General features: G+C 32.3%; 1 protein-coding gene across 6 annotated transcripts in view; it reads left to right on the top strand.

Annotated features, from left to right (window-relative positions):
- Positions 1 to 24,278, top strand: part of ptprea (protein tyrosine phosphatase receptor type Ea) — a 96,165-nt gene extending 71,887 nt beyond the window's left edge. For 4 of the 6 annotated variants that reach the window (XM_067370145.1, XM_067370147.1, XM_067370146.1 and 1 more), the window contains 19 exons: positions 148 to 225; positions 3,477 to 3,567; positions 3,922 to 3,995; positions 7,292 to 7,428; positions 8,644 to 8,734; positions 10,363 to 10,439; positions 11,617 to 11,653; positions 11,758 to 11,855; positions 13,589 to 13,708; positions 13,973 to 14,136; positions 16,468 to 16,603; positions 16,756 to 16,905; positions 17,377 to 17,470; positions 18,292 to 18,368; positions 19,617 to 19,751; positions 19,848 to 19,973; positions 20,091 to 20,242; positions 21,895 to 22,030; positions 23,334 to 24,278. In XM_067370145.1, the coding sequence (XP_067226246.1) occupies positions 153 to 225; positions 3,477 to 3,567; positions 3,922 to 3,995; positions 7,292 to 7,428; positions 8,644 to 8,734; positions 10,363 to 10,439; positions 11,617 to 11,653; positions 11,758 to 11,855; positions 13,589 to 13,708; positions 13,973 to 14,136; positions 16,468 to 16,603; positions 16,756 to 16,905; positions 17,377 to 17,470; positions 18,292 to 18,368; positions 19,617 to 19,751; positions 19,848 to 19,973; positions 20,091 to 20,242; positions 21,895 to 22,030; positions 23,334 to 23,408 (2,043 nt within the window). In that variant the 5' untranslated portion in view covers positions 148 to 152 and the 3' untranslated portion in view covers positions 23,409 to 24,278. Of the gene's footprint in view, positions 1 to 147; positions 226 to 3,476; positions 3,568 to 3,681; positions 3,837 to 3,921; positions 3,996 to 5,991; positions 6,097 to 7,291; positions 7,429 to 8,643; positions 8,735 to 10,362; positions 10,440 to 11,616; positions 11,654 to 11,757; positions 11,856 to 13,588; positions 13,709 to 13,972; positions 14,137 to 16,467; positions 16,604 to 16,755; positions 16,906 to 17,376; positions 17,471 to 18,291; positions 18,369 to 19,616; positions 19,752 to 19,847; positions 19,974 to 20,090; positions 20,243 to 21,894; positions 22,031 to 23,333 lie in introns of those variants that run through there. The other 2 variants (XM_067370150.1, XM_067370149.1) reach the window with 2 other exon arrangements.
- The last annotated feature ends 1,403 nt before the right edge of the window (positions 24,279 to 25,681 follow it).

Genomic DNA, 25,681 nt, shown 5'->3' with positions numbered 1-25,681 from the left:
TTTTTTTTTCTGTCATGATAGTGTCCAGTAATACAGTGCTGTATGTCTTTCTGCTCTGTTGTTTTTGAATAGACTGTACATTTCAGTAAGGAAATTATCAGAATATTTCTAAATAATTTACTGATATGCTGTCTTCTTCTCTTCCAGACACAATGGTCCTTGTTTTTTTACTAACAACAACTCAACAAACAGACATATCCAATTCAACAACACCCAGTGACAATGGTAAGTGCTCATTATTTGTAGTTGATAATAATAATAATAATAATAACAACAAAATGAGCATTACTGTTTTATTCTCCAAATCCTTCCCGTTCTAAATGCAGAGTAACACATTCATCATATACACAAGATAATTTATTTAGCAATTTTACTTTCACTGAAGATAAATTCATAACTAAAGAAATAACATCTTTAGTTTAGAATGTCTTATATAGGCTATATATGGTATTATTTATCCATCCATTCATTTTGGCATGTGCGAAAACAGTATCATGTGATACAGCTGTTTCACTCAAGGTGGCGCTAGATGATATCGCCTTATTTTATACATAAAACATTTAAAAAATCTGAAGGAGGGCTCTTGTTTTCTTCTCTTTTTGCAAATTAAACATTTATTTTTACTGCAAATTCATGTAAAATTTGTTGTCCCTGTCTCTCACTTTTATATATATATATATATATATATATATGTATATATGTATATGTATATGTATATATATATATATATATATATGTATATGTGTATATATATATATATATATATATATATATATATATATATGTGTATATATGTATATGTATATGTATATATATATATATATATATATGTATATGTATATGTGTATATATATATATATATATATATATATATATATATATATATATATGTATACATATATATTTGACAAATTTGTTGTCCCTGTAGCTCAATATATATATATATATATATATATATATATATATATATATATATATATATGTATATGTGTATGTGTGTATATATATATGTATATGTGTGTATATATATATATATATGTGTGTATGTATGTATGTGTATATATATATATATATATATATATATATATATATATATATATATATATATATATATATATATATATAAGTATTCACATTTTTTATATACTGTATATCAAATGTAAATGTATGTCCTATAAAAAGAGAGACTATGTAATGTTCTATTCATAAAACCAAGTATACATTTTATCAAGTTAATGTTTTTACGCATTTTTACGTTTATTCCAAAATAATAACTAAAGGCAGTAACAATTTAAACAATATATATTATTTTTGAACTAATGTTCAGTTTTTCTTTTTAATAGTCAACTTATTTTCAGCAGTCATCAAGCTTGTACACACTGATCACAGATACAGACACGAAGATGTACCTTTAATTTCCCCTAAGCTGATTGCTCACTAAAAACCCCCACAGTCATCATGTTTTCAGGCCATTTCAAGTTTGATTTTGATGTGACATAAAGTGGTTAAATGGCTGAGTTGTACTTACTTTTTAATTCGTCTTCCCATTAACACCATCATTGTCTTCTTTCAGGCTGATGAGAGTGCGCACGAAAACAAAAGGCGGGATTTATTGCGTGAACCAATCATATCCAATCATAATTGATCATATTCAATCAAAGTGCGATGGACTCTCATGTGACTTTCCCCATTCATTCTCATTTACCCCCACTAAACCCAATGCACGCTTTAGGGGCTCTGTTTTAACTCAATGGGGACAGAGGCAAGTCCTCCTCCTGTAACTTCACCTGCGGGTGTCGCTGCTGGACAGTGTTACGTTATAAAAACGAGTGACTTTTACACTTTTTAATGTCACATTTTGTGATATTTGCATTGTTTTATTTTTGTAATATCGATTATTTTCTCGTCCAGTTTCTTTGAGGAGAAACTGCCTTAGGACATGTCCCTATATATATATATAATACTACCGCTCAAAAGTTTGGGATCGGTACAATGTTTTTACAAGAAGTTTTGTCTGCTCACCAAGGCTTAATTTATTTAATTAAAAATACAGTAAAAACAGTAATTTTGTGAAAAATTATTACAATTTAAAATAACTGTTTTCTATTTGAATATATTTTACAAAGTAATTTATTCCTGTGATGCAAAGCTGAATTTTCAGCATCATTACTCCAGTCTTCAGTGTCACATGATCCTTCAGAAATCAATCTGATGATTAGTTCCACAAGAAACATTTATGATTATTTTCAATGTTGAAAACAGTGATGAGCAGAAAGTTCAAAAGAACAGCATTTATCTGAAATACAAAGCTTCTGTAACATTTTACACTACCGCTCAAAAGTTTGGGGTCAGTAAGAATTTTTTTTATTTTTTTGAAAAGAAATGCAAGAAATTAATACTTGTATTCAGCAAGGATGCATTCAAGCAATCAAAAGTGGCAGTAAAGACATTTATAATGTTACAAAAGATTAGATTTCAGATAAACACTGTTCTTTTGAACTTTCTATTCATCAAATAATCCTGAAAAAAATATTGTACACAAATATTTTGTACAATTGTAAACAATAAATGTTTCTTGAGCAGCAAATTGACATTTTAGAATGATTTCTGAAGGATCATGTGACACTGAAGACTGGAGTAATGATGCTGAAAATTCAGCTTTGATCACAGGAATAAATTACATTTTAAAATATATTCAAATAGAAAACAGTTATTTTAAATTGTAATAATATTTCAGAATATTACTGTTTTTACTGTATTTTTAATTAAATAAATAAATATATATATATATATATATATATATATATATATATATATATATATATATATATATATATATATATATATATATTGCCCAATATTGTAAACATAGCATGTCAGAATTTGGCTGTTTTTAAAAGCAAATGTAATTTAATTTATTGAAACTATTTTAAATTTGAGACATTTTCAGACATGGAAAATTGGGATAAAAAAAAAAAAAATTATGGGAACCTCTATAAAATGATGACTAAATGTAGGTGTTACTCACAAATGAACCAACCAATACTGTAACCAGCTTTTGTAGTTGTATAACTTTTACCAGCGAGATGAAATGTGAATCCTCCCTGGTCTCTGTCAGTGTTTACGCATTACATAAGCATTAGTGTGGCCGCATGGATTTGTGTTAAATCTGTGGTGGATTACGCAGACTGTGATTTGGGCTACAGTAAAGTGCTGATCTCAGGGTTTAGCGTGTGATTCATGTCAAACCTGCTGTTAAATGAATGAGCGATGCTTATCCCCGCAGTCAAAACAGCACCAGGCTCTCTATTAAATCACTAATAATGCCTTAGCTTGACTGGCTGCCATACCTCACTTAAACGCTCAGCGCCGGAGCAGCTAAGTGTGTCCATTCCGGCTCCAGCGGCTCTGTTCGTGGGCCAGTTTCCTGTTCTTTTGTTCACTGTGGGTTTAACTGCCTCTCCTTCTTCCTTTAGAGGACTCGTACAACACACACATCCTGCCCATACTGCTGGGGCTGTCCGTCCTGGTGCTTTTTCTGGGGTTGCTGACCTGGTTTTGCCTCAGGTATGGCACAAATATACACACACACCAACACTGTGAGTCAAACACTGTTAGTCTGTCATGCTCTCAAGCTCCGCCCCTTTCTGATTAAGGGCAGGGACAGGAACTAAGACATGTTGTCACACACACACACACACACACATACATATTTATTCATACATAGAAGTAAACCCACAGATTTTCGCATGGTTCTAGCGGTAGAGAGTGTGTTGTGTAGCGTGTGTCCGTGGTGAAAAAGCACCTCTGATGAAAAAGAGCTCGAGTTTTCGTTGGTGAGACAAACTTGAAGACTTAGGATTGTGATATAATTATCTTTTCCTGATATGTTTAACCCTCCTTTTCTTTTTTGTCTTTCAGGTTGAAAAACCAGAGGAAAGCTGTCATCACAGCCGTCGACAAGAAAGTACCAAATGGCATCCTGGAAGAGCAAGGTAAACGGTTTCTTTATCTGCTCTGAATTGGTTACATGTTTAAGATCGGATAAAAGTAACTGGCTGATTGTGAACGCTCTGTTGTGTAAAGCGAGACGTCTTGGCAAGTTTCACTTTATCAAATGTGCTATGTTCGGCTTCCTGTTGCCTCCATATGATATGTGCCACGTGAAGAGAGCAGGACGTGAGCGGTTTTATGTGCTGCACATGCTACTCTATCCATAATTACTCTGTCATTGCCTAAAAAGATCACTTTGGCTATGGATTGTGGATGATATTTTGCTTTTTAATGCTGATTTTAGAGGAATGTTGTCATCTGCATCAGCGATGTTTACAATGAAAGCCCAGCCATTGATAAAAAAAAAAAAAAAAATATATATATATATATATATATATATATATATATATATATATATATATATATTTCTCTGAATTTTTATGTTAGGTTTACAAAAGTAACTTTTGTTTTCATGGCTTATTTTTTTTTTACTGAATCTTAAATATTTTAAGAACAGATTTAAAAGTTGGTTATAGATAAAACATTTGTTTTAGTAAAAAGCTCAACTTTCATGCTAGACTTTGTCAGCCAACAGCAAATTTTGCTTTTCTAGTTTAATATTAGTGAGCAAATATTAAATTATGAATCTCTTAACGTTGTTAGAATTGGTTAAACTCTGTGTATTGAATTATTTATTGTTTTGTTTCATGGATACAGAGATGTAAGGGGAAGCATTACGCTGCTTACAGTCCCATTATCAATATAATTCCTCAAAAATATTCAAATATGACTAAAACAATGTGAAAGAGGAAGAAGGTTCTTTTTTAAGCATATGTTCCTGTTTGCTTTTATTAGAGTATGCTTGTTTAACAGAAAAGCTGTGGCTCATGGTTAGCCATAGTAAAGACAAATCACAAAAGAGGTCTCTGTAAGACTCGGATTGTGTTTCTTAGACAGCAATCGATGAGATTGAATGGAGAGCAAACTGAGACTTTGAGAGACGGACCCTCACAATCTCCTCTAGATGTTCGGAAGGGATCTCAAACTGTGCTCAGATTTGCCAAAGTACAAAGATTTTAATTTTTGTGAGACTTTTGCCACAGATTGTGTGTCTCGTCAAAGGTCTTGCGGATTTATGTAGTAGACTTCCTCTGTTATCTTGACGGAAATCTCTCTCAAGGAATATTCCGTGAGCCAAGACGAGAGGCGACTTGCTCTATACATGCAGGAAAAGGTCGTGCGTTAAAGGACGTTGACGCTGTTCAATCTAGCTGGCATAAAAACAATTTAATCTGACAGAACGTTTCAGTCTTTAGAGGTGAACGTCACACCTGTGTAAAGGAAGTGGCTTACCAAGCTCTCTGTTCCACCATTTGTTTGTCTCTTTGATGTACATTACTGTAATAGTTTGATTAAAAAAGGCAGTAAAAAACAGTAATATTGTAAAATATTTTCTCAATTGAAAATAACTGTTATCTCTTTGAATATGTGTTATAATGTAATTTTTTCCTGTGTTTGAAAGCTGAATTTTCAGCATCGATTTTTGCTGAATAAAAGTATTAATTTCTTAAAAAAAAAAAAAAAATACTGACCCCAAATCTTTGAACGGTAGCATTTAAGTCTGAAAAAACTTTTATGCAGAAAAACACTTACTATTACTTAGTAACTTGAATGTTACTTGAAACCCAAACCAGAAAATCATATAGAGACTGCTGAACTGTTTTGATCTGAGTCAGTAGGAAACCACAAAGCAACTCCATAGCAACCCCACTGCAACACCATAGCGTTGTGACAGTGACATCTGCATGGTCTAGCACGACTTAATTTAATTTTTTATAGTTTTATTTATCAGCTAACCTAATTAAATCTACTACTTCCAATGTTTTGTAGTGTATTTAAGAACAAATGGTTTCACCATTATTTATTTATTTTTAAGTCTAATATACACCTGAGTAACACCGGTGATTATGTGTGTGTTTGTGTGTGTGTCGTATATAGAGGAATATATAGATATGGATGATGATGATGATGGTGATGGTGATGATAAGGATGATGATGATGATGGTGGTGATGATGAGGATGATCTTGGCTGGCCGTCAGAAGGTCAGGTATATGTTGTGTCTGATGAACAGGCATGGACGTCTAAACTAACATCTCACCCTCTAACATCTAACCCAGTGGTTGTGGGTTTCTTTTGGTGCTACAAGGGTATATGGGCATATGCTGCTTTAAATATGTTTCTTTCTTCTTCAAAGGCATGCTGATAGATTTCTTGAAAAAAGAAATGATGGTGTTAAGGGCCGGTTCACACAGAACACGTTTTTGCTGTTGAAATCGAACATTGGTCATTGGAGCGGTCTGTTTTTAAAAAGTTAATTTTTTTGTAACTAGAGCGCCACGTTTTTAGAATGCCGCGTCATGTGCAAGATGCTCTGAAAGACGGGAGCGCAACGGCTGAAGATGTCCGTCTAGCGTGTGTTTACATTGAAAAACAATGGAAAAATAGTGCAGTTTAATGGAAAAGTGCATTCTGTGTGAATGGCCCCAAGCATGTTTTTCGTGGGTGACAAAACTCTATAATAAAACATGTATTTAACAGTCTCCTGTTATATATTTAGGTGTTTATTTTTTTTCTAAATTCTGGATTTTTTTTATTGGCAGTCTACTTTAATATCAAACCCAATCACCCTGATTGATGATACAAACCAAATCTACTGTTCATGTTTTTGGGGACTTTCCATAGACATAAGGATTTTTATACTGTACAAACTATATATTCTATCCCCTAACCCTAAACACAACCCTCACAGAAAACATTTTGCATTTTTACATTTTCATAAAATATCACTTAGTATGATTTATAAGCTTCCTCATTTGGATCAAAGTCTTAAGTCTTTGACCAAGAAAAGTCCTCACAAGCACAATATTTCAAAAAATTGCCATCATAACGTAAGGTATATACCTTAACCACCTAAAATAGGTCAGCAAATGTGCTGCCCTCAAATAGCATTCAAAGTCTGAACGTTTTTAGCATTTAAAAAACTAAAATTCAGTTTCAGATACAATATATCATGATTTTTATTTTTGCACTAATAGTGATGCCAGCAGTGGAACATCACTTGTCGATCAAATTGCATGTGTGTGTTTGTCTCAGTTGGTGAGGTGATTGTAAATTTGCACATATGTAGAAACCGTGAAGTAATTATGTTTTGAATTTGCATGAAATGTTGCATCTCCTAAAGATTCATTACTTTTCAAGTGATTGTCTGTAACATACATTTACCGTATTCCTCTACAGAGCAACAGACGGTGGTCTTACTGCCAAGATCCCCTTCCACATCCAAAACATATTTCCCCATCCCTGTAGACAACTTGGAAGAAGAGTATCGGATACGCTCGGCCGATGATGGGAAACTCTTCCGGGAAGAGTATAATGTGAGTTTTTCTTTTTTGTGCACATAAAGATTGCGCTTTAAAAAAAGATTGATTATGGTTAGAGATGCCAAAAATACAACAATATTGACAAGGAAAACGCTCATGACTTTAGTTACTAATAGTAGTAGTAATAGTATATATATGTCATTTATTATAGTAGCATGATTCGTAGCATATTAGTTTTTAATTTCATTGGTAATTTGGTATCATTTATTTCAACACCAATCATGGTGATCTGAAAACTGCACAAATAAATCCAAAACTAGTTCCCGTCTGCAAATGCTGCTGCTCATTATTGTTGTTTACACTGATTACATCACTCATGTTGCTGAAAGTTCAGCAGTCGTCGTGTTTTTCTGTGTGTTTAGTGGTAACACTCGCTGGAGAGATTGTTATTTTGCTTGTGGCTCGTAAAGCAGCTGATGGTGCATTATCGTGCTGTTATTAACTGGCAAAAACACTCCGCCGCATTCATGCGGATCAGCAAATATCCTTCCACATTTGCTGATGGCTCAACTGCTCTCATTTCCCACTGAGAATTACTGGAATTAAGATGTTCAGGAGTCATCAGGCATTGACTCATTCGAGAATGTCCCTCCCTACTGCTTTTAGACGCATGATTCAAGATTTGCTCCTCTCACAGGCCCATGATTCAGGAACACACATTGAATGAACCATGAGAATTTTCTGTCCCATGGAAACGATGTTTATGCTCAACAATCTTAATGGCCACTTAAACTATTTAAGTCGGAATGGAAGTGGCTCTGCTGGTTAAACAATGGCCTATACATACAGGAACAAAGCGTTATTCGGTTTCAGCGATAACAAAATGACAAGTTTGGTGGGAATTTGAACAGCATGATCGGTTTTGCTCAAATACACAATTCTGTAAGAATGAATGTGTTGGGTAACAATTCAATTAAATGAAATCAAGCCATTTTTCAGGTTTAACGATGAGTGAGTATCTCAGGTGCATGATCCACAACAATGCATTAGTGTAGAGTGCAGTATACAGATAAAACACAGTTTGCAACATGTGCAAAGTACTTGGAGTGTCACAGTTGTATTGTAGAAAGCTCACAGCAATTCCCAGACAGTCTGCCATTTAAGCTCAAACAAAGCTCTGTTTGACCCTGCATCCAAGATCAGATGTGCTTAGGGTGGTATGGTCACTGGTTTAATGTTGTTAACTTGTTTAGTTTGTATTGTTGACAGTCATTACCAGGGGGTTCGACCCAAGGAACATGTGAAGAGGCCAATAAAGAAGAAAACAAGGAGAAGAACAGATATCCAAACATCTTACCATGTAAGAATTCTCTCTTTTTTCTCTTTGTCTTTTCTCCTCTTCATCGCTTCATCTTCAGCGCTTTATACAATACAGATCGTTTCAAAGCAGCTTTACACTGGATTTAAAGGGTTCACCCAAAAATGAAATTTCTGTCATTAATTTCTCACCCTCATTTCGTTTCAAACCCGTCAGAGCTTCATTCACATCTTCAGAAAACAAATGAAGATTTTTTTGATGAAGTTCGAGAGCTCTCTGACTCCTCCATAGAGAGAAATATAATTACCACTTTCAAGGTCCAGAAAGTTACTAAAGACATCATTATAATAGTCCATGCGACTACAGTGGTTAAACCTTAATGTTATGAAGTGACAAGAATATTTTTTTGGGACAAAAACATAACAAAAATAACTAATTTATTCAACAAATTCATCTCTTCCCTGTCATTCTCCTACAATGTTTACGTTGTAAACACACACAGTGCAAGCTTATGGTTTTATGTAGATAGAGTATTATGGTATTATGAGAGAGAGATCGACTAAACAAGTGTATTACCTGCATCTGATAGCATTAATTCTTCAGGTCGATGTCCATAGTAATATATTCATTATAAAAAATCAGTTTGAATGTCCGCTGAGGAGAGCAATCTTTGTCTTTGTCCTTTTAAAAGTTAAGGGGATTTCCCACACTGCTATTTTCCACACACTCCCTTGTTCTGACTCACTAGTCTTTGCCATCATCTAATGGCATAATAATGTAACTTTCACTGATACTATTGATGAACCCTTTGTAAATTTGCCATCTTATTTATACAAAATAATATTTATTGATCAACAATATTTAAATTAACAACAGCCATTATAAAAGACATAAACACAAGCATACAATTGAGTCAAATGCTCAAAAGTAGCACTCTAGTACAAGATTTCAGTTAAATAAAGCCTAACTATAAAGTTATGAAACTTAATTTTCCCCTTTTATATATGAGTCACATATTTGAGATCAAAATAATATTATATTAAAATAATATTTTCGCCTAAAAAAAATCTTAAAACTACATTTTATGAAACAACAGCAGTAGTATTTATAAAATATAAATATGATGGATTTGCTCGACCGCCATTACAGTCGGAGTGATACAAATGGTGAAACGGTTCCTGTTACTGGGGGAATATATATATATACACACTGATGAGCCAAAACATTATGACCCCAGGTGAAGTGAATATCGTTGATCGTTGTCCTGGTAGATTGGACGGTAAGCAAACAATCAGTTCTCAGTATCAATGTGTTGGATGCAGGAGAGGTTGACAGGAATAAAGATCATATTTGAAGTTGTTGATTCATACGAGTTGTTGCCTGTGTGTTTTCAGACATCAGCCTGTCTCATTTTCTTGTGATATCACACTGAAGTTTCTTCTCAATGGTTGCTGCCACCCTCACAAATCTAACTTCAACTTCTCTAAATGCAACTTTCAGTTCCTTGTGCCCATGTCCATGTCATTTCACTCTTTTACTTTTTTTTTTTTTCAAATTTTTTGTCTGTTTAGAAGTTAAATTACAAATTCACTGAGGGCCTGAGAAGGAGCAATCAAATGTGTGTCTATGTTTAGAAATAAAACACATCTTTTGTCTTTCCTGTTATCCAGATGATCATTCCAGAGTGATTTTAACATCGATCGATGGGATCCCAAGTTCAGATTATATCAATGCATCATATATTGACGTAAGTGATTTGCCATGCCCTAACATGCATCAGTGCACTGCGATCAAGTTGACAAAGAAAGAGAGTGCCGCAGTCACGACGTCCAAGTATCGTCAAGTTATGTTTACCACGAACCTTACTTTACTCATAAATTGAAAACCCCCATTATAAAACCACATCGGAAAATCTCGAGGGAACCAGTGCCGAATTGACGTCACGCCTGCAGTACTCTCTTGTCAGAGTTATACAGGATTTACTATTTTATTTTAAATAATAATGAAATGACAAGAATAATAATGTTTAAATGTGCATTTCTTGTTCAAAATACAATTCTTGAGCAAGAGAAAGTAAAACATATTTTTGAAAATAAAAAAGAATGTTATCAGAGCAAAATATTTTGGTAACACTTTACATAAAGCCTTAATATATTGTGCATTATAAAAGTACAGTCAAACCAAAAATTATTCAGACACTAGATATAATTATTTTTTTTAATGTATATTTTTTTTTACTAGTGGGTGCAGTACACTATAGTTCATTTATGTAAGTGAGGATAGCAAATATTATACTATATTATACCCAAAAATTCTTCATACAGTGGACTACCAGTAAAACTAAAAATTTGGGACCAAAAATTATTCACACACTTTGACCTGACCATGTTTTGCTTAAGTGTTATCTGACATAATTAAGATTAATTTTTCTGACACAGTTTAACTCTGAGATCTTGTCATATTTTATTACCATTTTTTAAACTATAGTGAATAAACTGTAATAATGAATGAAATGTTCAAGGTGTCTGAATACGTTTTGGTTTGACTGAATTTTTAATGCATTAATTATGCCTTGTAATGCACATTATAATGCATTGTATGATCTTATGAATAATTATGACAACAGTTGTAATACATACTTATCTATTCGTTTTTTATGCCTTTAGAAAGTATAAATGATTAAAACATGTCAAACAACCGATTTCAGAATCTGCAAATATTATAGTGCATTTTTTGGTTATAATTATTTATGCAAAGATATAATTCATTATGATGTACATTATGAATATAATGCATTGTACATAAAGGATTCAAGTAAAGTTTGACCAATATGTTTTTCACCCTGGTTTGCCCTAAAACAGCATGAATTCATAATTCAAAAATGTTAAAGTTGTTTTTTTAAATCTTGGTTTCATTTCCCACAGGGTTATAAAGATAAGAACAAGTTCATTGCAGCACAAGGTGAGTGCATCTGAATTTAAAAATAAGATTCGGTGAGCAGTCACACGTATGAGCGGTTTCAGTAGCTAAAAATGAGACACTATAAGATGACCTCTATGTTTCAGGTCCGAAACAGGACACGGTTGCAGACTTCTGGAGAATGATATGGGAACAGAAATCAGCCACTATAGTAATGCTGACGAATCTGAAAGAGAGAAAAGAGGTGTGTATCCTTCTTTTGGATTGCTGGTATGTTTCCTTGTTTGTCACCAGTCCTGTTAAATACTGGTGTAAATGAGATGATCAGTAAATAAATCTCATGTCAGAAAGTTGCATGGCATTAAATAGCTGAATTGCAAGGCTTCTTATTGCTTAATGTAGCATTATATTAGCATTATATTACAAATATGCATTTGCTTGATGCTTTTTCCCTTTGAGTCGATGTGCACAAGCCTCTCATACTTCTGCCGTATGCTTAAAAAAGGCATCAGAATCACCTTTGAATAAATCTATTTGATTTCACATCAGTTCCTTTTAATAAACCTAATTTGTTGATCATCATCGAGTGTCTCCATTTCGATCACGAAGATGTCACGAAGCCGCCACACGACTCCTTTTTCTCTCCTCTCCATCACGGCCGTGAGCATCTCTAGAAAGACGAATCAATGAGACACAGAACGGAGAGGAGATTAAAATCAGCTTGGAGTAGGACTTGGAATCAATGGTTTTAATAATGGCTGATAAAGCTCTCTCTGGCTTTAACCTAATTACTCCGCAAACTCTCATTAAGAGAGATTTATCCTCCGCTCTCGGGCTGGATAATGCTGATTGACAGACAGGCTGTTTTAAGACCTCAGATTAGCATCACGGTGTCTTAAAAGTCACCTTTACTGCTCTAATGCACTTACAGCTGTTCAGTGCCAGTGCTGGACAGATTTACTCTACAGGATTGGCATGTAATGCGTTTATGTTTATCTACAGAACTGCATCTTTTGACCTTGCGTCGTGTTCTCGGTTTTATATTGATTAGAAGGAAACTTTCACTTCACTGTATTCTTGCCTTTTGTTTGTATTTTGAGTGACTTTTTAAACTTTTATTCTTTTTAACAGACATTGTTTCATTACTACATCAGTCAAATAGTTTATTTAAAATATTTTCATGTTTATCAATGAAAGTCAATGCCAATCAAAAGTAATTATGTATGTATTTAAAAAGCATAGCAATGCAGGTCATCTGCAAGAAATGTGTTTGTATATGTATGTAATATTCATTCATTCAAATTCATGTAATTCATTTTTATTTCAAGTAATTAAAGATGCTATATATTATATATATATATATAATATATATGTGTGTGTGTGTGTACTATTTTATTAACTTTGATTTTATTTATAATTTATTTACTTATTTAGTACAAGGAAATATTAAATAAAAATAAATAAAAAAATAAACTAAAATAATAGACTATATTAGCAGCTATATAAATCTATTTATTTAACATTAAATGTAATTATTTAATACAAGTAAGAAATATATAAATAATTATTTAATGTATTTTTATATATTAAAATAAATTTCAATACTACTAAATATTTATATTTAGTAGTAATATTTATTTCAATACTACTAAAATGAAAAAAAAAATATTTATTTCAATACTACTTAAATGAAAAAAAAAAATCAATGCTACTAAAATGAAAAAAGTAAGAAATAAACTGAAATACTGGTAACTGTATTAGCAATATTTTTTTATTTCAATTTTTTTGCATTCAAAACAATGCAGGTTAGCAGAATTGTATTAGTTTTGTTTTATTTTATTTATATATATATATAAAATGTGTGTGTGTGTGTGTATAAAATTACAGAAAAATATAAAAAAAAATAAAAAAATAAACTACAATTAAGGGTACATATATGATGATCTTATGGTAACTCTGCTGTGTTTTTCTCTATAGGATAAGTGTTATCAGTATTGGCCCGATCAGGGATGCTGGACGTACGGTAACGTGCGTGTTGCTGTGGAAGACTTTACAGTACTGGTGGACTACACAATACGCAAATTCTGTGTGCAATATGTAAGTCTGAATACACTGAAGTCCAGTCATCTTCATGCACGCTGTAGATGTTATGTCACACATATGTCTAAAAGAATTGTTCTTGCACTTTATTCTGTGAAAATTTAACCACAGAGAATTTCCCTCAGTTTAGTCTTAAAACAAATGTGCTTGTGGCTTATCAACAGTTCGGTTTGTTCACGTGCATGTGTATATATATGTGTTTTTGACAATGCGTTCCTTCCTGTGTCACCACACTCTCATCATTCGTTGTCTCCACCACAGCAGGCCAGCGACGGCACCAAAACGCCTCGTCTGGTCACACAGCTTCACTTCACCAGCTGGCCTGACTTTGGCGTTCCCTTCTCGCCCATTGGCATGCTCAAGTTCCTGAAGAAGGTGAAGCAGGTGAACCCCTCGTACGCCGGGCCCATCGTGGTGCACTGCAGGTGGGTTGTCTTTGAGCATGACTCTTGTACTCAGAATGTCAGTGGGAACTTAAGCTGTAGAGACACACTTCTTGTGTGAAGTCTAATTTACTTTTGGTGTGAAGTGTGACCAGTTTTGGTCTGCAAGATCTTCATGTAAAGATTCACAATATGTTTTGACCTTGTGTCATGTTTTCTGCTTTTAAATGATTAGTGCAAATCTTTCAAGTCACTGTTTTTTGCCTGTATTTCGAACTTTTGAGTAATACTGAATACATTACTGTGCAAGTTAAAGGGAAGGTTCACTCAAAAATTCTCGAAAATTCTGTCATTTTTACTCGCCCTTAAGTTGTTCCAAACCTGTATTAGTTTCTTTCTTCTGTTGAACACAAAAGGAGATATTTGGTAATCAAACAGTTAACGGAAGCCATCGACTTCCATAGTAGGAAAAAAGTCAGTGGTTTGGGTTTAATGCACAATCAAAATGACTTGAAACTATCAGATATGTACTTTTCAGAAATGTTCATGTTTAAATGCACAGTACTGGTATGTTAATCAATATATAATGTTCACTTGTTAATGAGTTGATGTTAATCATTATATATCTAATTAAAAAGTGATATTATAGTACTATATTTGCATTTAAAGCAATGGCAAGTTAGCTGCAGATAATGATTATAGAAAATAAATGAAAAATTATATAATGATTTATAACCATTTATAGTTAATTCTTTTTAAATAATGTAGGAAAATAATTTTAGAAATATTAAAAATATTAATTATATTTAAAGGGGACCTATAATGCCTCTTTTAAGATGCAATATAATCGCCACCTTTGTTGCGTGTTTTTGGGGGCAGGGTTTATGCAAATTTTAGGTTTAGTGATGTCACTTAAGCACATAACTGATCGACTTTTTTTTCACCTTAGCATTGTGGCAGCAACATTTGCATGAGCCAAAACACTCACATTTACCTCAGTCCTCAGTTAACATGTTATATATAAATATATATAAAAAAAGCTTTATTTTTCAAGATTCAACATTTGAGCCCAAACTTCCTGATCTAGATTGCCAAACTTTTTACTTTTACAAAGTAACAATAACTTGCAGAATGAAAGTGCACATTTGAATTTCAACTTTTGGAAAAAGGACAAATTTTACATAACTCCCATCCACAGTAATCATTTTTGAGACCTCGCAGACCCTTTTGCGTCAGTCGTGCATGCATAATTAATTTGATCAGACAATGATATACATTATTCAGAACGATTAGCATGTGATTTGAATTAGGTGAAGGAAGGTCCTTTCTCGCAGCTGATTGGTCATGTACATAAAGTCAATTCTTGTAGGTCATTGTCTGGGTTTCATGACACAATGTCCTTTCTGTCCACTCGTCATCGATGTGTGTGTCATAGTCTTGACATTCTGCCCTCATCCTGTGTCCTAAACAACTAAACCAACGTCAGCAATACACAGCACTTCAGTTCCTGTCAAAAGCCCTTTTGAGGGTTTGTTCACTCGGTTGGTTGATCACTCATGCCCTCTAGTGTTCAGATTAGAATAAGGCGAGGGGAAATATTGTGTTGACAGATATTTTATTTCTCACTTGCAATTATTGTGAATTCATTTGAAGTGAAGACTTCATGAAAGCTGTTTCATGGTGTCAAAAAAAAAAAAAAAACTAAACTAAAAAAATAATAATTATACATTAAATTTGTGTCATACAGGTTTCACCAAAAAAAATAAAAATAAAAAATTTAAATTGAACCCCATACATTTTTTACATATATTTATATTTTATATAATATGGTGTGTATATATATATATATATATATATATATATATATATATATATATATATATATATATATAAATAAAATGCATTTTTTATATTTCTTAATATAAAATATATAAACATTCAAATGGAAAAATAAATTTTTATCCATCAAGATCATCAATATTTTGTTTTTATATTATATGAAAAAGTGGTCCCTGTATGATAGGTGTTTTTAAAAGAAAAGTTGTAAAATTATTAGGTTTTGGTAAAATATTTTGCATTAAATAATAATAATGCATTATATCTTGTCATAAATAATTGTAACCAAAGGTCAAAGGTTTTATAATGTTTGCAGATTTGAAATTGGTTGTTTGTCATTTGTCAACTGTGGTTACAATTATTCATGAGATCGTACAATGCATTACAAGGCATAATTAATGCATTAAAAATACTTTTATAATTAATCATACATAAAGACTTCAATATGTTGAATTTTGTGCGCTAATGAATCATTCACAATAAGACCAGCAAAGTAAATGTATTCTTGTTGATTTTGAACATTATGTATATTGTCAGTGCTGGCGTGGGCAGGACAGGAACGTTCATCGTCATTGATGCCATGATTGACATGATGTACCCAGAACAGAAGGTGGACGTCTTCGGTTTCGTGTCACGGATACGTGAGCAGAGATCACAGCTCATTCAGACAGATGTGAGTAGCACATGTCGCATAATTCTTCATCTACCTACTTCATTTTTTATTGTCATTATAGAAAAAACAGGTGATGGAAGCAGTCGTACATGTTTAATGGTGTACTGAATATATGAATATATTCTCAAAGTGTGTATGTGTGTGTGTTGTAGTTGCAGTACTCATTCATCTATCAGGCTCTGCTGGAGTACTTCCTGTACGGGGACACAGAGCTGGACGTGTCTTCTCTGGAGGGTCACCTTCAGAAACTCCACAACACCAATGCTCCGCTTGACCGCGTGGGCCTGGAGGAGGAGTTTAAGGTGCGGATGTTTACTGACACTAGTGGTGTGTGGACATGTCTGATGTAAACAACTCCAGCGTGGCTGAGAAGAACGTGCTGAATGAAAATTCACGTTTGCTCTCTGACAGTAGATGGCGCTTATTGAACAGCAGAAATTCTGGTTCTTTATCTTTTGCACTTTAATCTGTTTGAAAAATTTGTTTAGTTTTTTGTTTTTGTGTGTGTGTGTGTGTGTGTGTGTGTGTACTGTTTTATTGTGTTAAATTTCAGAGTTATTTTTCATATAAGAACAAAAAGACATCAAACCTGTTAGGACGACAATACTTAAGTTTTGTATCTGAATTCAATGCCATAATAATGCAGTATACCATAATAAAAGCTTCAGAAAGTATTGTGAAAATTTGGTACCCTCACATGCCTTGTGGTGTGAAATTGTTTATTGATCTGGATTTTATGGATTTTTAATGCATTTTTAATTCTGTTTTTTCAGAAACTGACAAACATGCGTATTATGAAGGAAAACATGAGGACGGGCAACCTGCCTGCCAACATGAAGAAAAACAGAGTCCTTCAGATCATTCCATGTGAGTTTAAAATCTTCTGCACTTGTGAAGATCAAAAACCCTGAATGAATTATGACAGCTAATCTAAAAATATTATTAAATAATGGTTGAACCAAGTTTTAAGGTCTTTTTAAGGAACATATTTAAAGGGATAGTTCACCAAAAAATGAAAATGATCCCATGATTTACTCACCCTCAAGCCATCCTAGGTGTATATGACTATCCTTAGTCCTCCAAGGTTTATATTGGTTGTGAATGGCTGCCCAGATTTTGAAGCTCCTCTTCTCTTATATTGAAATCCTCTGACATTTCTCTCTAATTCGTGACCAGTGTTTTGCTCTGCTCTATCCTCTGAGCTTCCGCATTCGTCATTGCGTCATGAAGTTACTCTTCCGCTACCAATTGTTGTGTACGGCCATCTACCCGAAGCTAGTTATTATAGTTAATAAAGTTTTAAATATATATTTTTCTTATGAAAACCCATCGCTTCACTTCAGAGGGCCTTTATTAACCCACTGGAGCATTATGATTTTTTTACTTCAAAATGTTAATCTGAAAGAAGATAGTCATATACAGCTAGGATGGCTTGAGGGTGAGTAAATCATGGGATAATTTTAATTTTTGGGTGATCTATCCCTTTAAGAGTCAGTTTTGTAATTTGAAAGGACCTTTCCGTCTGTCTCGACTCTAGTATGTTGTTGTGCTGTCTAGCTTTGTTTACAAGGAAGTTTAACCGAAATCTCTCTTCCTTTTCCTGTTCTGTTGTGCCTCTAGTTGTAATCATGACATGCAGTCATTTACAGTACATTTCATTTGATGTCTTTTCTCATTCATTTGCTCAGATGATTTTAATCGAGTCATTCTCTCGATGAAAAGAGGTCAGGAGTTCACCGATTATATCAACGCATCTTTCATTGATGTAAGTATGTAGTGACTTTTCAAGTTTCAGAGGCGTTTCATGATGAAACATTATGAAAATGAACATTGTTTTCTTTCAACACAATACCAGGGATACTTTTTAAAGAAGCAAATAGGGTCAATTTAATATTTTTCATTTTAAAAATTCTGAAAGTTTTCTTAGAGCTTGACTTAGTATTCAAAAATAACTTTTTGCCAATTTACCAATTAATATTATTACGGAAGAGGATTAGGGCCAAGCAATAATAAAAAACATAAAACCATCTCAAGATTAAAGTTGTTAAATGTTGAGAATAAAGTCATTAAATTACGAGAAAAAAAGTTGTTAAATTACGAGAACAAATTCGTTAAATTTTGAGAAAAAAGTCGAGATAAAATGTTGAGAATAAAGTCATTCAATTACGAGAAAAAAAGTAGAGAACAAATTCGTTAAATTATGAGAAAAAAGTTGTTAAATTACGAATTTGTTCTCATAATTTAACAACTTTTTTCTTGTAATTTAATGACTTTATTCTCATAATTTAATGAATTTATTCTCATCATTTTATCTCGACTTTTTTCTCGAACTTTAACAGTTTTTTTCTCGTAATTTAACGAGTTTATTCTCAACATTTTATTTTGACTTTTTTCTCGTAATTTAATGATTTTTTTTCTCGAAATTTAACAACTTTAATCTCGAGATGGTTTTATTTTTCTATTATTGCTTGGCCTAATCCTCTTCAGTATATTTCAAATTATTTTTCTTAAATATTAATATTTTTGTCCTTAAAACAGTAGTATTATTTAGCAAACCAAAAAATCAAATGATAAAACACCCTAGATAAACTCCCACTGAGATGTTGGAAAACAGGCATGTTTTTAGTAGACATTTGGATTAAATAATTAACATTACTGTAAGTAAAATTGTGAAATATTATTACAAATTAAAATAACTACTTTATATTTGAATATATTATAAAAATGTAATTTATTCCTGTGATCAAAGCTGAATTTTCAGCATCATTACTCCAGTCTTCAGTGTCACATGATCCTTCAGAAATCATTCTAATATCCTGATTTGCTGCTCAAGAAACATTTCTTAATCTTCAAAATTATAAATTCTTATTTAACGATTCAAACCATGTATTACGTTGCATTTCCCAATAAACTGGCTAGTTACGGTTTTATTTACACTCCAAAGCCAGTTTGTATTCATATATATTTTTGATCCTGGTCTGTAATATTCATCTCATGTATTTCTGTTTTCCAGGGGTACCGGCAGAAGGACTATTTCATTGCCACACAGGGTCCTCTGTCGCACACGGTGGATGATTTCTGGAGGATGGTTTGGGAATGGAAGTGTCACTCAATCGTGATGCTTACAGAACTGCAGGAGAGAGATCAGGTACAAACACACACCTTACAAATCCAGTTGTGCAGACACTCCATTCCAAGAATAAATCCTGTCAGCTTTGTCATTTGGCATGTGTGTGTGTTACAGGACAAGTGTTTTCAGTACTGGCCTACTGAGGATTCAGTGACTTACGGGGAATTCACGGTGGAGATTAAAGGAGACACGCTGTGTGACACCTTCAGTCTCAGAGATCTGGTGCTCACATACGGCTCGGTGAGCTGCTTTATGGTCTTGCATTGCAATGCATACTGTTCCATTTGCATTGAGTTAATATGTGGAGGCCACTTGGATGAATTGTAAGGCATGTTTGTGTGTGTGTTTTCCTAACAGGAGAAGCAGACACGTTTGGTTCGGCACTTTCATTTCCACGGCTGGCCAGAGATCGGAATCCCAGCCGAAGGCAAAGGGATGATCGACATCATTGCATCGGTGCAGAAACAACAGCAGCAGTCGGGCAACCACCCCATCGTCGTGCACTGCAGGTAAAACACACACCTTTAACTAGATTTAACTAGACCAGGGTTTCCCAACGGTTTTGTCAGCCGAACCCCTTCGATGTAAAATATTTTCTTGAAGTAGCCCATGAGATTTCAATAGTTTAAAGGTGCCATCGAACGTTCTTTCACAAGATGTAATATAAGTGTCCCCTGAATGTGTCTATGAAGTTTCAGCTCAAAATACCCCATAGAATTTTTTTTATTAATTTTTTTAACTGCCTATTTTGAGGCATCATTAACTATGCACCGATTCAGGTTGCGGCCCCTTTAATTCCCGTGCTCCACCCCCACGGAGCTCGCGCTTGCCTTAAACCGCATAAACAAAGTTCACACAGCTAATATAACCCTCAAATGGATCTTTACAAGATGTTCATCATTCATGCTGCATGCATGCGTCGATTCCTGTGAGTATGGTATTTATTTGGATGTTTACATTGATTCTGAATGAGTTTGACAGTGCTCCGTGGCTAAAGCTAACATTACACACTGTTGGAGAGATTTATAAAGAATGAGGTTGTGTTTATGAATTATACAGACTGCAAGTGTTTAAAAATGAAAATAGTGACGGCTCTTGTCTCCGTGAATACAGTAAGAAACGATGGTAACTTTAACCACATTTAACAGTACATTAGCAACATGCTAACAAAACTTTTAGAAAGACAATTCATAAATATCACTAAAAATATCATGATATCATGGATCATGTCAGTTATTATTATATTATGCAAATATTGGGGGTGTACATATTAATGATCATGACAGTTACGTAACAGTCGGTGTTATGTTGAGATTCGCCTGTTTTCCGGAGGTCTTTTAAACAAATGAGATTTATATAAGAAGAAGGAAACAATGGAGTTTGAGACTCACTGTATGGCATTTCCATGTACTGAACTCTTGTTATTTAACTATGCCAAGGTAAATTCATTTTTTTTATTCTATGGCACCTTTAACATGTTCTCATGTTCACAGTTCTCTAATGTCAGATAATGTCACAGGGATGCGATTTTTTCTGTATTTTTCAGCCTTAAAATTATGACCCAAGTGAATTGTGTAAATCTGAGAAACACATGTTTGGGTTGAGGTCTGGGTGGTTACTGTATGATTGAAATCATGAAAATGCCTCACACAATAACTAAGTAAACTGCAAAATGTTACATTTTCTAATACATTTATTTAATGCGTGGATTGCTCCTCCTGACAGCGCTGCACAAGCTTGTGGCGCCATCTGCAGGACATCCTCAGCATGTTAGCCAGGGCTCAAAGCGCCAAATGAGAGTAAATATCAGCACTGAAACTGTTACTCACCAGTTGCCCGGTGACTTTTGAGTGTGTTGTGAAGTTTGCGTGAGAAGTGACACGGAACCAAACCTGTCTGCTTCTCCTTTTAGGAAAGCCGTGGCGGTCAACTGTGCTTCCACGTTACTACTCTCACAAACATTGCAATGCACTTGCGTCACGTCACAACGTTGCTCCTGTGAGCGCTCGTACGTCAGTAGACCAGAAGCATTGATTAAGCCTTTAAACCTTTTGTTTGCATTTAAACCATTTTTGAAATTGACAGGTTCTTATGCTCAACCAGCTCTTTCCTAACCTGACTCTGTCGTGTCTCATTGTTTTCTCATGTGTGTGTTCTGCAGTGCCGGAGCGGGTCGGACCGGTACGTTTATCGCTCTCAGTAATATTCTGGAGCGAGTGAAAGCCGAGGGTTTGCTGGATGTGTTTCAGACTGTGAAGAGTTTACGAATGCAGCGGCCACACATGGTGCAGACAGTGGTCAGTTCAAACCTTCACACACTTCATATCCATTACACATTTACATGCACAATTAATCAAGATCATTAAAAAAAAATCGCAGTAATCATAGTTTCTGCCAGAATACTAATATAAAAATGTGGTAACTTTTTGCAGTTGCACCCTTGTCATCCCAAGAAAAAAAAAAAGTGAAGAAAGTATTCTGAAAGAATTCATTAATTCATTTTATTATGTTTAATTCAAGTAATAATCATATAAAAATATTTTAATGTCAATCTTATATGAATGTAATAATTAATTAATTGAATTATTATTTAATAATAAGTAAGTTAATTAGTAATATTAATTAAATTAATATTATTAAAATCACAGTCATGATTAGAATAATCATTTTAATGTCAATTCCAAATTAATTTAATATTAATTAATTTTATTGAATCATATTGAATTTCATATCAATAAATATAAACTAATTAAATAATAATAATATAAATATTTAAAAAAATATTTTAATGTCAATTTTATATTAATTTAAAACACAAGTAATATAAATAGCTAAATAATATAAATTATTAGTATAAAATAATTGGTAATATTGATTAATAATATAATATAATCCTTTTAATGTCAATTCCAATTTTATTTAATATTAATTCATTTTATTGAATCATATTGAATTGATATCAAATAATATAAATAATAAAACAATAATAATATAAATTAATTAGCAATACCAAAAAATAATTGTAATGTCAATTTTAAAAGACTTTAATAATCAATTGCTAAATAATATAAATGATTAATATTAATACATTGGTAATATTCATTAACTTAATAACATTAATATCACAGCCATGATTAAAATAATCGTTTTAATGTAAATTCCAAATGAATTAAATATTTATTAATTATACTGACCTAATTAATGAAATAATAATAATATACATTAATTAGCAATATTGGAAAAAAAAATATGAATTCAATAATTAATTAATTTTATCATGATTTAATACAAGTATTATATTAGTATTTAATTGGTAATATTTATTGAATTAATATGATTAATATCACAACCATGATTAAAATAATTATTCCGAATGAATTTAATATGAATGAATTTTATTATGACTTAATTTAAATAATATAAATTAATTCAATAAAAATGTTAATTATTAATTAGTAATCAATTCATATTAAAATATTTTTAAAAAGATTTACAATACAGTGACAAAAAACATTATTTCTGAATGACCTGACTGACCTCTAAGTAAAGACTGAATGGTCATAAAGCGGTTTGCTCATTGTTCCCTCTTTCTGCCCACAGGAACAGTATGACTTCTGCTACAGAGTGGTACAGGACTTTGTCGACATTTTCTCAGACTATGCCAATTTCAAATGATCTGATCTGCCTTAAATGCTTGAGTTTGATGCTTTTTTACACGTCAGTCGATCAGGATTTTACACCGCGACTGGAAGATAATTACGCTCTATTTTGCTATGCACTTCTCCTCGATGTTACTAAAAGACCGTATCTATCTGTAATATACTAAGGCTACTAAAGTTTTAAAAACTGTACATTGTTTTGTCTCCTTTATAACATATTTAAATGGGTTGTTTTATTTTGGTCTTAAATCGTCTTTCTCATGACGGATCATTCCAGTTGTTGTAAAATAGTGTTTTGTCTCTTTGTTTGTTCAACTAATTAATTTTATTTTTTATTAAGCGATTCGTGTAGAATTTGTAAAGCTGTAGGTGGTTTGTATTTATGCACTGTTGCAGACAGCGAGATAAAGCATGTATGTGAATGTTTCATGCCATTTTATTTATTAGATACAGAGTTATTGTCTTACATTTTATGAACGATATCATTGTGTCAAAAAGTTGTTTTATTCCCGTCTTTAACATTGTGCTCATCAGCCATCGCAAATGTGAACATGTTTGACTTTTGGTTTCAAAGCAGCAAATATACCCATCACATATAAAGAGAGCGAGTGAGATTATTTTGCTTTTACGGGATACGGCTAAAGTATTGTTAGGAAGAAAGGCACAAACACATGCTGTGACATCAGCAAACATTTATATTACATGTGATCTTGCACAGAAACAACAACTGTATGAGACACATGACCTCTGACCTTAAACGTCCTGCCTCTGTTTCCCTGAGAATGATGCTGAGAAAAACTGCACAGGTTTTTAAAGCACACACACCACTGATTGTTTGCCTTGCAGAAGGCCAAGGATTTACAAATAAACAAACAAATGCATTATGAAATCACATCATTGTCCTGTGTCTTATTTTTGTTGGGTTTATTTTCTAAATTAAGGTTTAATAATCAGCTTCACAAATGGCTAATCATAAGAAAGTAAAAAAGAAAATGCATATAAAATAATAAAAATTAAGCATTAATTTGCTTTAAATTGCCTAATAATAAAACTAAAACAAAAATATAATAATTATTTAAAGTATGAAACATGGCTAAATAAAGGTTTAAAAAAAATAAAAATATTTGAGAAATACATTTATAATGCAAATGAATAAATAAAGTTTAATCTGCTTATAAATGACTAATAATAAAAAAAAACAATTAAAACTAATAAAAACTGCTACACAATTTTAGGTTTAATCAGCTTCAAAATGTTTAATAATATAAAATAAATGCATATAAAATAACAAAAATGGCTATATATATATTAAAACCAAATAATAAAATAATTATTTAAAATATGAAACATGACTAAACAAATGTTTAATCATCTTAAAAATTAATAAATAATGTTTATTAATTAAAAAAAATACATCTGCTTTTAAATGGCTAATAATAATACAAAAATGATAAAAAAATAAATGCATATAAAATACAAATTTAAATATTACTACATTATTACTAAAATAATAAAAAACTAAATATTTATTAAAAAAACTAAATTTATAATTAAAATGGCGAAATTAAGTATTGATTTGCTTTAAATTGGCTATTAATAATAAAATAAAAATATAATAAAATAATCATTTAAAAAATGAAACATGGCTAAATAAAGGTTTAATCATCTTAAACATTAATAAGAAATAATTTATGTAAATTATTTAAGAAATATGTTTTTTTAATTGGCTAATAAAAATAAAACTAATAAAAACTGCTACGCAATTTTAGGTTTAATCAGGTTTAATCAATAATATAAAATAAATGCATATAAAATAATAATATTGGGTAAATGAATAAATGTATAATTATTTTAAGTTATTATTATAATTATTTTAAATTTATTAAATACATTTATAAATTAAGTTTTAACATATCTATAAAAAAGGTCTTTAAAATGGCTAACAAATTACGTGATTAAAGTATAACTAAGGTTTAATCAGCACAGATAAAAGAATTTCTCAAATTTCAATTTCATAGCAAAGAATCTGAACTGTTTATGACTGAAACCCTTGAAATACAACAACATTTTACTGCAAGAAATGATGCGATGATGTAGTGACATTTCTAGCAAATATCTAATGACCTCAATGCTGATTTCTGAGTAGGAATGGTATTGTAAGTTAAAAAACAATCAACTTTTATGGATTCATTAACTTAATTGAATCACTCAATTCATTCAGTCAATTTTTATTCTTTCAATAAAAAAAGCAGGAAGCTTTTTGGACAGCAGGAAGTCCATCAAACATCT

The sequence above is a fragment of the Chanodichthys erythropterus genome, chromosome 19 (genome assembly GCF_024489055.1).
Source record: "Chanodichthys erythropterus isolate Z2021 chromosome 19, ASM2448905v1, whole genome shotgun sequence".
Lineage (NCBI taxonomy): Eukaryota > Metazoa > Chordata > Actinopteri > Cypriniformes > Xenocyprididae > Chanodichthys > Chanodichthys erythropterus.
The sequence above is the reverse complement of the archived record's forward strand: the minus strand, read 5'-3'. Positions and strand labels throughout refer to the sequence as shown.